Source organism: Salvelinus sp. IW2-2015, linkage group LG17 (assembly GCF_002910315.2).
Source record: "Salvelinus sp. IW2-2015 linkage group LG17, ASM291031v2, whole genome shotgun sequence".
Lineage (NCBI taxonomy): Eukaryota > Metazoa > Chordata > Actinopteri > Salmoniformes > Salmonidae > Salvelinus > Salvelinus sp. IW2-2015.
Genome location: NC_036857.1, coordinates 39,759 through 54,108, shown reverse-complemented (window position 1 = coordinate 54,108; position 14,350 = coordinate 39,759). Strand labels below are relative to the sequence as shown.

At 44.3% G+C, this 14,350-nt stretch overlaps 1 protein-coding gene across 1 annotated transcript in view; it reads left to right on the top strand.

The window, feature by feature from the left end:
• LOC111976532 (AMP deaminase 2) overlaps nt 1–14,350 on the top strand; it is a gene marked incomplete at its 3' end in the record, with an annotated part of 66,184 nt that overhangs the window by 19,295 nt on the left and 32,539 nt on the right. Inside the window, 5 exon segments of the mRNA XM_070448154.1 lie at nt 10,049–10,173; nt 10,346–10,479; nt 11,040–11,060; nt 12,170–12,281; nt 12,570–12,756. Coding sequence (XP_070304255.1) covers nt 10,049–10,173; nt 10,346–10,479; nt 11,040–11,060; nt 12,170–12,281; nt 12,570–12,756 — 579 coding nt within the window.

The window sequence follows — 14,350 nt, the reverse complement described above, 5'->3', positions numbered from 1 at the left end:
AGCTGCTCCTGAATGTACTACACCAGGACATGTGGGTTTTAATGACATTACTAAGCTGCTGCTGGATGTACTACACCAGGACATGGAAATCCATTATATCCTAGTCCATGTGGGTTTTAATTACATTATGAAGGGCAGCTCTGAACAGTTGAAACTGGATTTTAAAGAGCTGATTGACTCTCTGCTAGACACTAATTATAAGGCCCATCATATCTGGCCCTGTGCCCTCTCTGAATCGGGCCAATGAACGCTTTAGCAGGATTATTTCTCTTCACAACTGGCTCTGTGGTGATCAAATCAAATCAAATGTTATTGGTCACATACACATGGTTAGCAGATGTTAATGTGAGTGTTGCAAAATGTGTGTGCTTCTAGTTCTGTCCATTCAGTAATATCTAACAAGTAATCTAACAATTTCACAACAACTACATTATACACACAAGTGTAAAGGAATAAAGAATATGTACATAAAGATATATGGATGAGCGATGGCCGAACAGCATAGGCAAGATGCAGTAGATGGTATAGAGTACAGTATATACATATGAGATGAGTAATGTAGGGTATGTAAACATTATATAAAGTGGCATTGTTTAAAGTGACTAGTGATACATGTATTACATCCAAATTTGTATTATTAAAGTGGCTAGAGATTTGAATCAGTAAAGCAGCCACTCAATATTGGTGGTGGCTGTTTAACAGTCTGATGGCCTTGAGATAGAAACTGTTTTCAGTCTCTCGTTTCCAGCTTTGATGCACCTGTACTGACCTCGCCTTCTGGATGATAGCGGGGTGAACAGGCAGTGGCTCGGGTGGTTGTTGTCCTTGATGATCTTTTTGGCCTTCCTGTGACATCGGGTGGTGTAGGGTGTCCTGGAGGGCAGGTAGTTTGCCCCTGGTGATGCGTTGTGCAGACTTCACTACCCTCTGGAGAGCCTTACGGTTGTGGGCGGAGCAGTTGCCGTACCAGGCGGTGATACAGCCTGACAGGATGCTCTCGGTTGTGCATCTGTAAAAGTTTGTGAGTGTTTTTGGTGACAAGCCAAATTTCTTCAGCCTCCTGAGGTTGAAGAGGCACTGTTGCACCTTCTTCACCACGCTGTCTGTGTGGGTGAACCATTTCAGTTTGTCCGTGATGTGTACGCAGAGGAACTTAAAACTTTCCACCTCCTCCACTACTGTCCCGCCGATGTGGATAGGGGTGTGCTCCCTCTGCTGTTTCCTGAAGTCCACAATCATCTCCTTTGTTTTGTTGACGTTGAGTGTGAGGTTGTTTTCCTGACACCACACTCCGAGGGCCCTCACCTCCTCCCTGTAGGCCGTCTCGTCGTTGTTGGTAATCAAGCCTACCACTGTAGTGTCGTCTGCAACTTGAGTTGGAGGCGTGCATGGCCATGCAGTTATGGGTGAACAGGGAGTACAGGAGGGGGCTGAGAAGGCACCTTGTGGGGCCCCAGTGTTGAAGATCAGCGGGGTGGAGATGTTGTTTCCTACCCTCACCACCTGGGGGCGTCCCGTCAGAAAGTCCAGGACCCAGTTGCACAGGGCTGTGTTGAGACCCAGGGTCTCGAGCTTAATGATGAGTTTGGAGGGTACTATGGTGTCAAATGCTGAGCTGTAGTCGATGAACAGCATTCTTACATAGTTATTCCTCTTGTCCAGATGGGTTAGGGAAGTGTGCAGTGTGATTGCAATTGCGTCGTCTGTGGACCCATTGGGGCGGTAAGCAAATTGGAGTGGGTCTAGGGTGTCAGGTAGGGTGGAGGTGATATGATCCTTGACTAGTCTCTCAAAGCACTTCATGATGACAGAAGTGAGTGCTACGAGACGGTAGTCATTTAGATCAGTTACCTTAGCTTTCTTGGGAACAGGATCAATGGTGGCCATCTTGAAGCATGTGGGGACAGCAGACTGGCATAGGGATTGATTGAATATGTCCGTAAACACACAAGCCAGCTGATCTGTGCATGCTAGGGATGTAGTCTGGGCCGACAGCCTTCCGAGAATTAACACATTTAAATGTTTTACTCACATCGGCCAAGGAGAAGGAGAGCCCACAGTCTTTGGTTGCGGGCCGTATTGTCCCCAAAGCGCGCAAAGAAGTTGTTTATTTGTCTGGGAGCAAGGGCTGGTTTTCTTTTTGTAATCCTTGATTGTCTGTAGACCCTACCACATACGTCTCGTGTTTGAGCCGTTGAATTGCGACTCCACTTTGTCTCTATACTGACGCTTTGCTTGTTTGATTGCCTTACGGAGGCAATAACTACACTGTTTGTATTCGGTCATGTTTCCAGTCGCCATGCCATGATTAAATGCGGTGGTACATGCTTTCAGTTTTGTGCGAATGCTGCCATCTTTCCACGGTTTCTGGTTAGGGAAGGTTTTAATAGTCACAGTGGGTACAACATCTCCTCTATGCTTCTGTATAAACTCGCTCACCGAGTCAGCGTATACGTCAATGTTATTGTCTGAGGCTAACCAGAACATATCCCAGTCCACGTGATCGAAGCAATCTTGAAGCGTGGAATCAGATTGGTCAGGCCAGCGTTGGATAGACCTCAGCACGGGCGCATCTTGTTTTAGTCTCTGTCTATAGGAGGGGAGCAACAAGATGGAGTCATGGTCAGATTTTCCAAAAAGGAAGGCGGTGGAGGGCCTTGTATGCATCGCGGAAGTTAGAGTAGCAGTGGTCAAGTGTGTTACTCGCTCGTGTACTGCAATTGATATGCTGATAGAATTTAGGTAGCCTTGTTCTCAGATTAGCTTTGTTAAAATCACCAGCTACAATAAATGCAGCCTCAGGATATATGGTTTCCAGTTTGAATAAAGTCCAGTGTAGTTCCTTGATGGCCGTCTTGGTATCCTCTTGCGGGGGGATATGCACGGCTGTGATGATAACCGAGGAGAGTTCTCTTGGGAGATAATACGGTCGGCATTTGATTATGAGGAATTCTAGGTCAGGTGAACAAAAGGACTTGAGTTCTTGTATGTTGTTACAATTACACCATGAGTCGTTAATCATAAAACATACACCCCAGCCCTTCTTCTTACCAGAGAGATGTTCGTTCCTGTCGGCACGATGCTCTGAAAATCCCGTTGGCTGTACGGACTCCGACAGCATGTCCCCAGCTAGCCATGTCTCCGGGAAACAGAGTATGTTACAATCCCGGAAATCTCTTTGGAAAGCAACTCCTGCCCTAATTTTGTTGACTTTGTTAACTTCTTATGGGACGGTAGCGTCCCACCTGGCCAACATCCGGTGAAATTGCAGAGCGCGAAATGAAAAAATACCAAATTCAAATATTTAACATTCTTGAAAATATATGTGTTATACATCAAAATAAAGCTTAACTTCTTGTTAATCCAGCCGCTGTGTCAGATTTCAAATAGTCTTTACGGCAAAAGCAAACCATGCGATTATCTGAGGACAGCGCCCCGCAAACACATGAAAATCATATTTTAACTAGGCAGGTGCGCACAAAAGTCAGAAATAGCGATATAATTCATGCCTTACCTTTGAAGATCTTCTTCTGTTGGCACTCCAAAATGTCCCAGAAACATCATAATTGTCCTTTTGTTCGATAATGTCCTTCTTTATGTCCCAGAAATGTCCATTTATTTGGCGCGTTTGATTCAGAAATACACCGGTTTCAACTTGCCCAACATGCCTCCAAAGTATCTAATAAGTTACCTGTAAACTTGGTCCAAACATTTCAAACAAGGTTCCTAATCCAACCTCAGGTACCCTAAAACATAAATAATCGATAAAATTTAAGTAGGAATAAACTGTTTCCAATACCGGATAAAAACAACGTGAAGTGCGCTCCAGTTTACACGCATCAAAACATTAGAGTCCACCTGGAGTGACACTTACAATGAATAGCACTACTTCTTCATTTCTCAAAAGAAAAACATCGAACAATTTCCAAAGACTGTTGACATCTAGTGGAAGCCATAGGAACTGCAACCAGGTTCCTAATAATAAGGGCATCCCATATAAAACAAATGGAAAATCCTATGACCTCAATTTCTTTTTCCCTGGATGGTTTGTCCTCGGGGTTTCGCCTGCCATATCGGTTCTGTTATACTCACAGACATTATTTTAACAGTTTTAGAAACTTTGGAGTGTTTTCTATCCATATCTACCAATTCTTTGCATATCCTGGCTTCTGGGCCTGAGTAACAGGGAGTTTACTTTGGGCACAATTTTCATCCAAAGGTGAAAATACTGCCCCCTACCCAAGAGAGGTTAACTAGGTACTGGACATTAGCGAGTAATATACTCGGAAGCGGTAGGCGCACATCTAAAGCCTCACTAGAAGAGCATGCACCCATTAAAGGTTAATCTGCCTCACCTAAAGCCCATTCTGGTGGGAAGCTACTATAGACCCCAAAGTGCTAACAGTCAGTATCTGGATAACATGCGTGAAATGCTTTATAATGTATGTGATATCATAGTTAAATAAAGGTTAGATAAAAAATATTTTAAAAACGTGATATCAACAGAGAGGTATATTTTCTGGATGATTTAAATATTGACTGGCTTTCCATCAAGCTGCCAACTCAAGACAAAGCTTCAAACTGTAACCAGTGCCTGCAACCTGGTTCAGGTTATCAATCAACCTACCAGGGTAGTTACAAACAGCACAGTAATTAAATCATCAGCATGTATTGATCACATCTTTACTAATGCTGCAGAAATCTGCTCTAAAGCATTATCCAGATTCATTGGATGTAGTGATCACAATATAGTAGCCATATCTAGGAAAACCAAAGTTCCAAAGGCTGGGACTAATATAGTGTGGTCATACAATAACTTTGTCGTGATTCCTATGTTGTTGATGTAAATAATATTTGTTGGTCTGTGGTGTGTAATGAGGAGCAACCAGATGCTCCACTTGACACATTTATGAAATTGTTTATTCCAGTTATTAATAAACATGCACGCATTAACAAAAACTGTTCAATCCCTGTGGTTTGATGAGGAATTTAAAAATTGTATGGTTGAGAGGCATGAGGCAAAAGGAATGGAAAATAAGTCTGGCTGCACGACCGATTGGCAAACGTACTACAAATGTAGAAATCATGTGACTAAACTGAATAAAAAGAAGAAGAAACTACACTATGAAACAAAGATAAATTATATAAAGAATGATAGTAAAAAGCTTTGGAGCAACTAAATGAAATTTTGGGGGAAAAGGCAATCTCAGGTCCATCATTCATTGAATCAGATGGCTATTTCATCACAAAAGCAACTGATATTGCCAACTACTTTAATGATTTTTTCATTGGCAAGATTAGCAAACTTAGACATTACATGCCAGCAACAAACGCTGACACAACACATCCAAGTATATTGGACCAAATTATGAAAGACAAGCATTGTCATTTTGAATTCTGTGAAGTGAGTGTGGAAGAGGTGAACAAATAGAGGTACATTTTTTGTTGTTGTCTATCAACAATGACAAGCCACCCGGGTCTGACAACTTGGATGGAAAACTACTGAGGATAATAGAGGACGTTATTGGCACTACTGTTGGTCATATTTTCAATTTAATCCTACTAGAGAGCGTGTGCCCTCAGGCTTGGAGGGAAGCTATATTTATTCCACTACCTAAGAATAGTAAAGCCCCCTTAACTGGCTCAAATTGCTGAACAATCAGCCTGTTACCAACCCTTAGTAAACTTTTGGGGAAAATGTTGTTTGACCAGATACAATGCTAATTTACAGTAAACAAATTGACAACAAACTTTCATCATGCTTTTTATAGGGAAGGACATTCAACAAGCACAGCACTTACACAAATCATTGATAATTTTATTTTTATTTGACCTTTATTTTTACTAGGCAAGTCAGTTATGAACAAATTCTTATTTACAATTTACAATGACAGCCTACACCAGGCAAACCCAGGGGACGCTAGGCCAATTGGGTGCCACACTATGGGACTCCCAATCACGTGATACAGCCTGGATAATTGGCTGAGAGAAATTTACGATAAAAGATTGTGGGAGCTGTTTTGTTAGACTTCAGTGCGGCTTTTGACATAATCGATCATAGTCTGCTGCTGGAAAAACGTATGTGTTATGGCTTTATACCCCCTGCTATATTGTGGATGAAGAGTTACCTGTCTAATAGAACACAGAGGGTGTTCTTTAATGGAAGCCTCTCCAATATAATCCAGTTAGAATCAGGAATTCCCCAGGGCAGCTGTCTAGGCCCCTTATTTTTTTCAACCTTTACTAATGAAGCTTTACTAATGAATCTTTACTAATGACATGCCACTGGCTTTGAGTAATGCCAGTGTGTCTATGTATGCAGATGGCTCAACACTATACATGTCAGCTACAACAGCAACTGAAATGACTGCAACACTTAACAAAGAGATACAGTTAGTTTCAGAGTGGGTTGCAAGCAATAAGTTAGTCCTAAATATTTCAAAAACTGAAAGAATTTGTATTTGGGATAAATCATTCACTAAACCTCAACTAAATCTTGTAATAAATAATGTGGAAATTGAGAAAATTTAGGTGACTAAACTGCTTAGAGTAACCCTGGCTTGTTAACTGTCATGGTCAAAACATATTGATACAACAGTAGCTAAAATAGGGAGAAGTCTGTCCATAATATTGTGTTGCTCTACCTTCTTAACAGCACTATCAACAAGGCAGGTCCTACAGGCCCTAGTTTTGTCGCACATGGACTACAGTTCAGTCATGTGGTCAGGTGCCACAAAAAAGGACTTAGGAAAATTGCAATTGGCTCAGAACAGGACAGCACTGCTGGCCCTTGGATGTACACAGAGAGCTAATATTAATAATATGTATGTCAATCTCTCCTGGCTCAAAGTGGAGGAGAGATTGACTTCATCACTACTTTGATGAAGTATTGACATGTTGAATGCTCGGACACCCATGCATACTCAACAAGACATGCCACAAGAGGTCTCTTCACAGTCCCCAACAGACAATGGGAGGTGCACAGTATTACATAGAGCCATGACTACATGGAACTCTATTCCACATCAAGTAACTGACACAAGAAGTAAAATGTGATTTTTTTTCCCAAACTAATAAAAATACACCTTATGGAACAGCAGGGACTGTGAAGTATGTGAAGTAACACAAACATAGACACAGACACATGCATACACACACACACAATAACATACGCACTATACACACACGTACACATGTATGTAGTACTGTAGATATGTGGTAGTGGTGGAGTAGGGACCTGAGGGCACACAGTGTGTTGTAAAAGCTGTGAATGTTTTGTAATGTTTTAATAATTGTATAAACTGCCTCAATTTTTCTGGACCCCAGGAATAGTAGTTGCTGCCATGGCAACAACTAATGGGGATCCATAATAAATACAATAGAAATGTTACAGCATCACACCACAGTAATGTTTCAGCATCACACCACAGTAATGTTTCAGCATCACACCACAGTAATGTTTCAGCATCACACCACAGTAATGTTTAGCTCAACCAGTAATGGCTTCAGCATCACACCACAGTAATGTTCAGCATCACACCACAGTAATGTTTCAGCATCACACACAGTAATGTCAGCATCACACCACAGTAATGGTTCAGCATCACAACCGTAATGTTCAGATACACCACAGTAATGTTTCAGCATCACACGCAGTAATGGCTCAGCATCACACCACAGTAATGCTTCAGCATCACACCAAGTAGTGCTTAGCATCACACACAGTAATGTTCAGCATCACACCACAGTAATGGTTCAGCATCACACCACAGTAATGGTCAGCATCACACCACAGTAATGGCTCAGCATCACACCACAGTAATGCTTCAGCATACACACAGTAATGTTTCAGCATCACACACAAGTAATGGTCAGCATCACACAGTAAGTTTCGCATCACACCACAGTAACGTTCAGCATACACCACAGTAATGTTTCAGCATCACACACAGTAATGTTTCAGCATCACACCACAGTACTGTTTCAGCATCACACGCAGTAATGGCTCAGCATCACACCCAGTAATGTTCAGCATCAACCACAGTAATGTTTAGATCACAGCCAGTAATGTTTCAGCATCACACCACAGTAATGTTTCAGCATCACACCACAGTAATGTTTCAGCATCACAACAGTAATGTTTCAGCATCACACCACAGTAATGTTTCAGCATCACACCACAGTAATGTTTAGCATCACCAAGTTGTTTCAGCATCACACACATGTTGATGGACTATTTCCATAGAATCACAGAGCCCCTTGTTGTCCATTACAGTATGTATCTGCATGTGAACCCTTCCTGCTGGGTTTAGTTTCTCCTTGGTGTGTGTTGTGTGGATGGGGAGTTATTGTAACATTTGATGATCTAAATATAGCAGCCATTGGGGATTAGATACATACAGGACAGTTCCAGTGGCGGAGAGATCTGCTGTCTTTGCCGCTTGGACACACGCAGCACACCACACACGCCACACACACACACCACACACACACAAGGAACAAACCACACACACCACACACACACACACACACACAACACCACACACAACACACACACACACACACACACACACACACACACACACACACACACACACACAGCTGGATTAGATACAGAGAAGCCCGCTCAGCTCTACTGCATTACCCTCCACTGACCTTGGCTGGCCACTTCTGTCAAAACGACATTCCTGCTCTAAGTCTTACCGTTTACATGAACACAGCAGAGTAGATGCAGACAAGTTATAATGTAGCTAGCTATCATACAACTGTAAGACCTGGGTACCATATGCACTGTGTGTGAGTGTACTGGTGGGTAGCGGTCTCTCAGACATCCTACCACTTCAGCGGCTGGATGCCAGGGATTAAATATTCAACAGGAACATTCATATTTTAGATCCTAGTCCTCTGTTTGGGAGGGGAGATTTATATTGTTACACGCACAGACACTGCTGACCACTAAATACACTCTGGGGGACACGAGGGTGAACTATATCCTCTGTCTGTCTCTGTCTCTGTCTGTCTCTGTCTCTGTCTCTGTCTCTGTCTGTCTGTCTGGCTGGCTGTCTGGCTGGCTCCCTGGCTGGCTCCCTGGCTGGTCTCCTGGCTGTCTGTTTGCTTTGCCTGGCTGGCTGGCTGGCTGGCTCCCTGGCTGGCTGGCTTCCTGGCTGGCTCCTGGCTGGCTGGCTCCCTGGCTGTCTGTTTGCTTGCTGGCTGGCTGGCTGGCTCTGGTGCTCCCTGGCTGTCTGTTGCTGGTGCCTGCTGGCTGGTTGGCTGGCTGGCTGGATGTATGTATGTATGTATGTATGTATGTATGTATGTATGTATGTATGTATGTATGTATGTATGTATGTATGTATGTATGTATGTATGTATGTATGTCTGGCTCCCTGGCTGTCTGTTTGCTTGTCTGAATTGTTTTCAACCACTTTGTATTCACTTTATGTTAATGTTAGCATCACTCATCTCATTTCCTTCCATCCTAGCTTCCACAATCTGTCCCCCTTCGGCCCAGGTCCGGTTACTGTAGTCGGTAGATGCCTGGATGATGCCAGACCATGTGGCATAGCGCAAACTTTACCCATCAAAAACTATGAGTTCAGTAATAGCCAGGCTAGCTCAGATCAGTATAGAGACATTGAATATTGTGCTGGCAACAATGATTGGCCCATGGAGATCCTGTTAAATTACCAGAGGGGCTATTTCATAAACCCTCAAAGTTCCCAGAATGGGGTGAAAAAATTAGGCTTGGAACATGGCTGCTGCACCTGATTGGTCCTTTGTCTGTTTGGACTGTTTGGAATTAGAAACAGCTGCTGAGCTCAGACCTCAAGCACTGGGCTGGGTTACTGTCTCTTCACTGCTCAGTGTACTGTAGTGACCGTCAGGCTGGGGAACAACAACCATCTGGATGAAACTGTGGAGTTGGCTAAGCATAGCAGAAATTAGAAAACGTAGATCTGATTTGGCAAGGTGCAGGACGACTGAACATAACACTTTGCACTTCTCTGTCTCTCTCTCTCTCTGTCTCCCTCCCTCCCTCCCTCATTAGTTGACCCCCGTGGTGCCCGCCACCTCCTGACTTCCCAGCATTCCTTGCCAGGGATCCCCGTAGCGCTGAAACAGACCATTGACCTGCGCACCTCCATGGACGGCAAATACAAGGAGATAGCTGAGGTGAGTAAGATAGAAAGATGGACTTTAAAAACATTTACGATTTCAGCCACACAAGTGGATAAACTGCATTTAAAATAGCTGAGGATAATACAACAACAACAACAAAAAACGATTTATTTCCAAGCAAGCTCTAAACAAGCTACCCTCTCTGTGTGTCTGTGTCTCCATGTAGGAGCTGTTCTCTCGCAGCTTAGCAGAGCGTGATATGCTCAGCGCCCCCTATGAGTTCCCTGAAGACAGTCCCATAGAACAGCTGGAGGAGAGACGACAACGACTAGAGAGACAGATCAGCCAGGATGTCAAGTAAGAGAGGGAGGGAAGGAGGGAGGGAAGGTGGGAGGGGAGGAGGATGGACGAGCAGAGAGGGAGGGGTGGGGAAGGGGGAGAGAAGAGAGAGAGAGAAAGAGAGAGAAGAGAGGAGAGAGATGGAGAGAGAGAGGAGAGGGAGAGAGGGGGGAGGGGGGAGCCGAGGGACAGGGGAGGGAGGGGAGGAGGCGGGAGGAGGAGGAGGAGGGAGAGGGAGGGAGAATATATATAAATAAATATATTTTGTGGCCTATCATATAAATATATATTTTTTTAAATGTTTCGATTATGTATACTTGACAAATGTAGTAATAATAACTGCCAATGTAATAAAGTCAATTGAATTTGAATATTGAATTTGGATGCGGAGAGAGAGAGACGAGAGAGAGAGAGAGAGGAGAGAGAGAGAGAGAGGAGAGAGAGAGAAGAGAGAGACGAAGAGAGAGGAGAGAGAGAGAGAGAGAGAGAGGTAGTTCGAGGGTACGCAGAGGGAGGGAGTATATTCCAGCAACAAGTCCTCAATGAATCCCAATGGGATCATGTTTGATGTCTCAAAACAGTTTTCATTATGTCTTCTACAGGTTGAGCCAGATTAATCCTTCTGCGAGGCCAACAGGAGTATGAAGGACCAAATGACAGCGCACTTGACTAGAAGTTGAGTACAGGTAAGGGGATTCCATTAGCTCCGTTCAGCTACTGACCTAGGATGGTATCAGTAAGGAGACTCACATTAGCTACGTTAGCCTCTGACCTAGAGTGAGACAGTAAGGAGACTCACATTAGCTCTGCTAGCTAACTGGCGCTAGAGTGAGTACAGTAGAGGACTCACATAGCTTGCTAGCATACTGAACCTAGAGTGAGATACAGTAAGGAGACTTCACCATATAAGCTACGATTAGCCTCTGACCTAGAGTCTGAGTACAGTAAGGAGACGCACATTGACTTGCTGCTACTGGCCTAGAGTGGAGTACAGTAAGCGAGATCACATTAGCTCTCTAAGCTACTGACCCTAGAGTAGTACAGTAAGGAGACTCACATTAGCTCTGCTAAGCTACTGGCCTAGAGTGAGTACAGTAAGGAGACTCACATCCCTAAGCTAATATTAGCTTAGGTTTTAGCTAAGTGGGCTAGCACAGTCTCGTGGCATGCAGAAGACCTTGGGTTTGAATCCTGGTTGGTCACATCTCTCTTGAGCTCAGCAGGCTACCATGGTCTATACACAGTCTCAATTCCCTCTTTATAATATAATAATAGTCATCATTAAGTTTCAAGTTTTATTAGTCGTATGTACGGGATACACACGGGATACACGCGGGATACACGCGGGATACACGCGGGATACACACGGGATACACACGGGATACACACGGGATACACATGGGATACACACGGGATACACACGGGATACACACGGGATACACATGGGATACACACGGGATACACATGGGATACACATGGGATACACACGGGATACACATGGGATACACATGAGATACACATGGGATACACACGGGATACACATAGGATACACACGGGATACACCGTCCAATGAAATGCTTACTTGCAGGTTCCTTCGGGACAAATGCAACAACAATGAGAAACAATAAAAGATAAGATCAGGAAACATAAAGTAAATGGCTCAGTAGAATAGAACAAACGTTATAGAATAAACATGATTATGGTGTGTTAGATACCTGAAGGAGCAGAGCCAGGCATTCATGGACCTGTACCCCAAGGAGATGGAGCGAGAAGGAGAGAAGGAGTACCAGCGGGTCGCCATCTCTGGAGAGGAGAAATGTGGGGTAGGTCACAGAAATATCCCCCCCCAAAAAAACAGCCATTACCGTTTTCAACACGGTTCAACACCTTGAGTTCTATTCAGTAAGGTTCCCTGGCTTTGATTAATGGTGTTGAATACAGGTCCTATGTAAAAACGTGTGTTTCTCTCCACTTGGATTTTACCACAAGCAGCCAACCGTCCGACACGTTACGTGTTTCTTCGAAGCGGATTCCTCCGGTAGTAGGAGGCTAGAAGTAGGACTGGCAGTACTAACTTGTGCCCTCTCTCTCTCCACGCCCCCTCCCTCCAGGTTCCCTTCACAGACCTGCTGGATGCTGCTAAGTGTGTAGTGAAGGCCTTGTTCATCAGGGAGAAGTACATCGGCCTGTCCATGCAGAGCTTCTGTCGGACCACAGCCAGCTACCTGGAGGAGCTCAGTGACAGACCACTAGATATGGGCATCTACGAGGAGATACCTGAGACTTCTGTTACTGCAGGTAGAGTACACACACGTACATAAATACCTACATACATATGTACACACCTACCTACCTACCTACCTACATACATCCAGAATCACATCCGGCCCTGATTGGGAGTCCCATAGGGTGGCGCATAATTGGCCTAGCGTCGTCCGGGTTGGGCCGGGGTAGGCCTTCATTGTAAATAAGAATTTGTTCTTAAAAACCTCTTAAGGATCTGCCCCTTTTTTTCAATTTCCGCCTAATATGACATACCCAAATCTAACTGCCTGTAGCTCAGGCCCTGAAGCAAGGATATGCATATTCTTGATACCATTTGAAAGGAAACACTTTGAAGTTTGTGGAAATGTGAAATTAATGTAGGAGAATATAACACATTAGATCTGGTAAAAGATAATACAAAGAAAAAAAACATCCTTGAAATGCAAGGCAAGGCCATAATGAATTATTCCAGCCCAGGCGCAATTTAGACTTTGGCCACTAGATGGCAGCAGTGTATGTGCAAAGTTTTAGACTGATCCAATGAACCATTGAATATCTATTCAAAATGTTGTATAAAGACTGCCCAAATGTGCCTAATTGGTTTATTCATACATGTTCAAGTTCATAACTGTGCCTCTCCTCAAACAATAGCATGGTATTCCTTCACTGTAATAGCTACGGTAAATTGGACAGTGCAGTTAGATTAACAAGAATTTAAGCTTTATGCCCATATCAGATATGTCTATGTCCTGGGAAATTTTATTGTTACTTACAACGTCATGCTAATCACATTAGCTCACATTTGCTCAACCGTCAAGAGGGTGGGACACCGATCTGTAGAGGGTGGTACACCGATCTGTAGAGGGTGGGACACCGATCTGTAGAGGGTGGGACACCGATCTGTAGAGGGTGGGACACCGATCTGTAGAGGGTGGGACACCGAGACTCCGATATGTTAGGTTGAGGTGGGTACAGACCGGATCTGCTAGGGGTGGGGAACCGATCTGTAGATTGGGTGGGACTACCTGATCATGCAGAGGGTGGGAATCGCGATATGTAGGAGGGTGGGGTCACGATATGTAGAGGGTGGGACACCGATATGTTAAGTAGGGTGGGACACGCGATCCTGTATGATTGGGTGGGCGAGCGATCTCGGTTAGAAGGGTGGGACAAGCCGATATGTAAGAGGGTGCGTCACGATATGTAGAGGGTGGGACACCGATTTATGTAGAGGGTGGGAACGATATCCGAGTAAGTGTAGAGGGTTGGGACACGGCGATTATGTAGAGGGTGGGACACCGGATCTGTAGAGGGTGGTGACACCCGATCTGTAGAGGGTGGGAAGGACTGTACGAGATGACAATATGTAGAGGGTGGGACAAGCCGAGTATGTAGAGGGTGGGCACCGATGCTGTAGGAGGGTGGGTACAGTCCGATAATGTAGAGGGTGGGACCTCGATTATGTAGGAGGGTGGGTACACACTCATATTAATGTATAGGGTGGGAACAGCGATTCTGTAGAGGGTGGGACATGAGTCTGTAAGGGGTTGGTGCGCATTGCCTGATCTGTAGAAGGGGGTAGCATGTTCCGATCTGTAGAGGGTGGGACGCCGATCTGTAGAGGTGG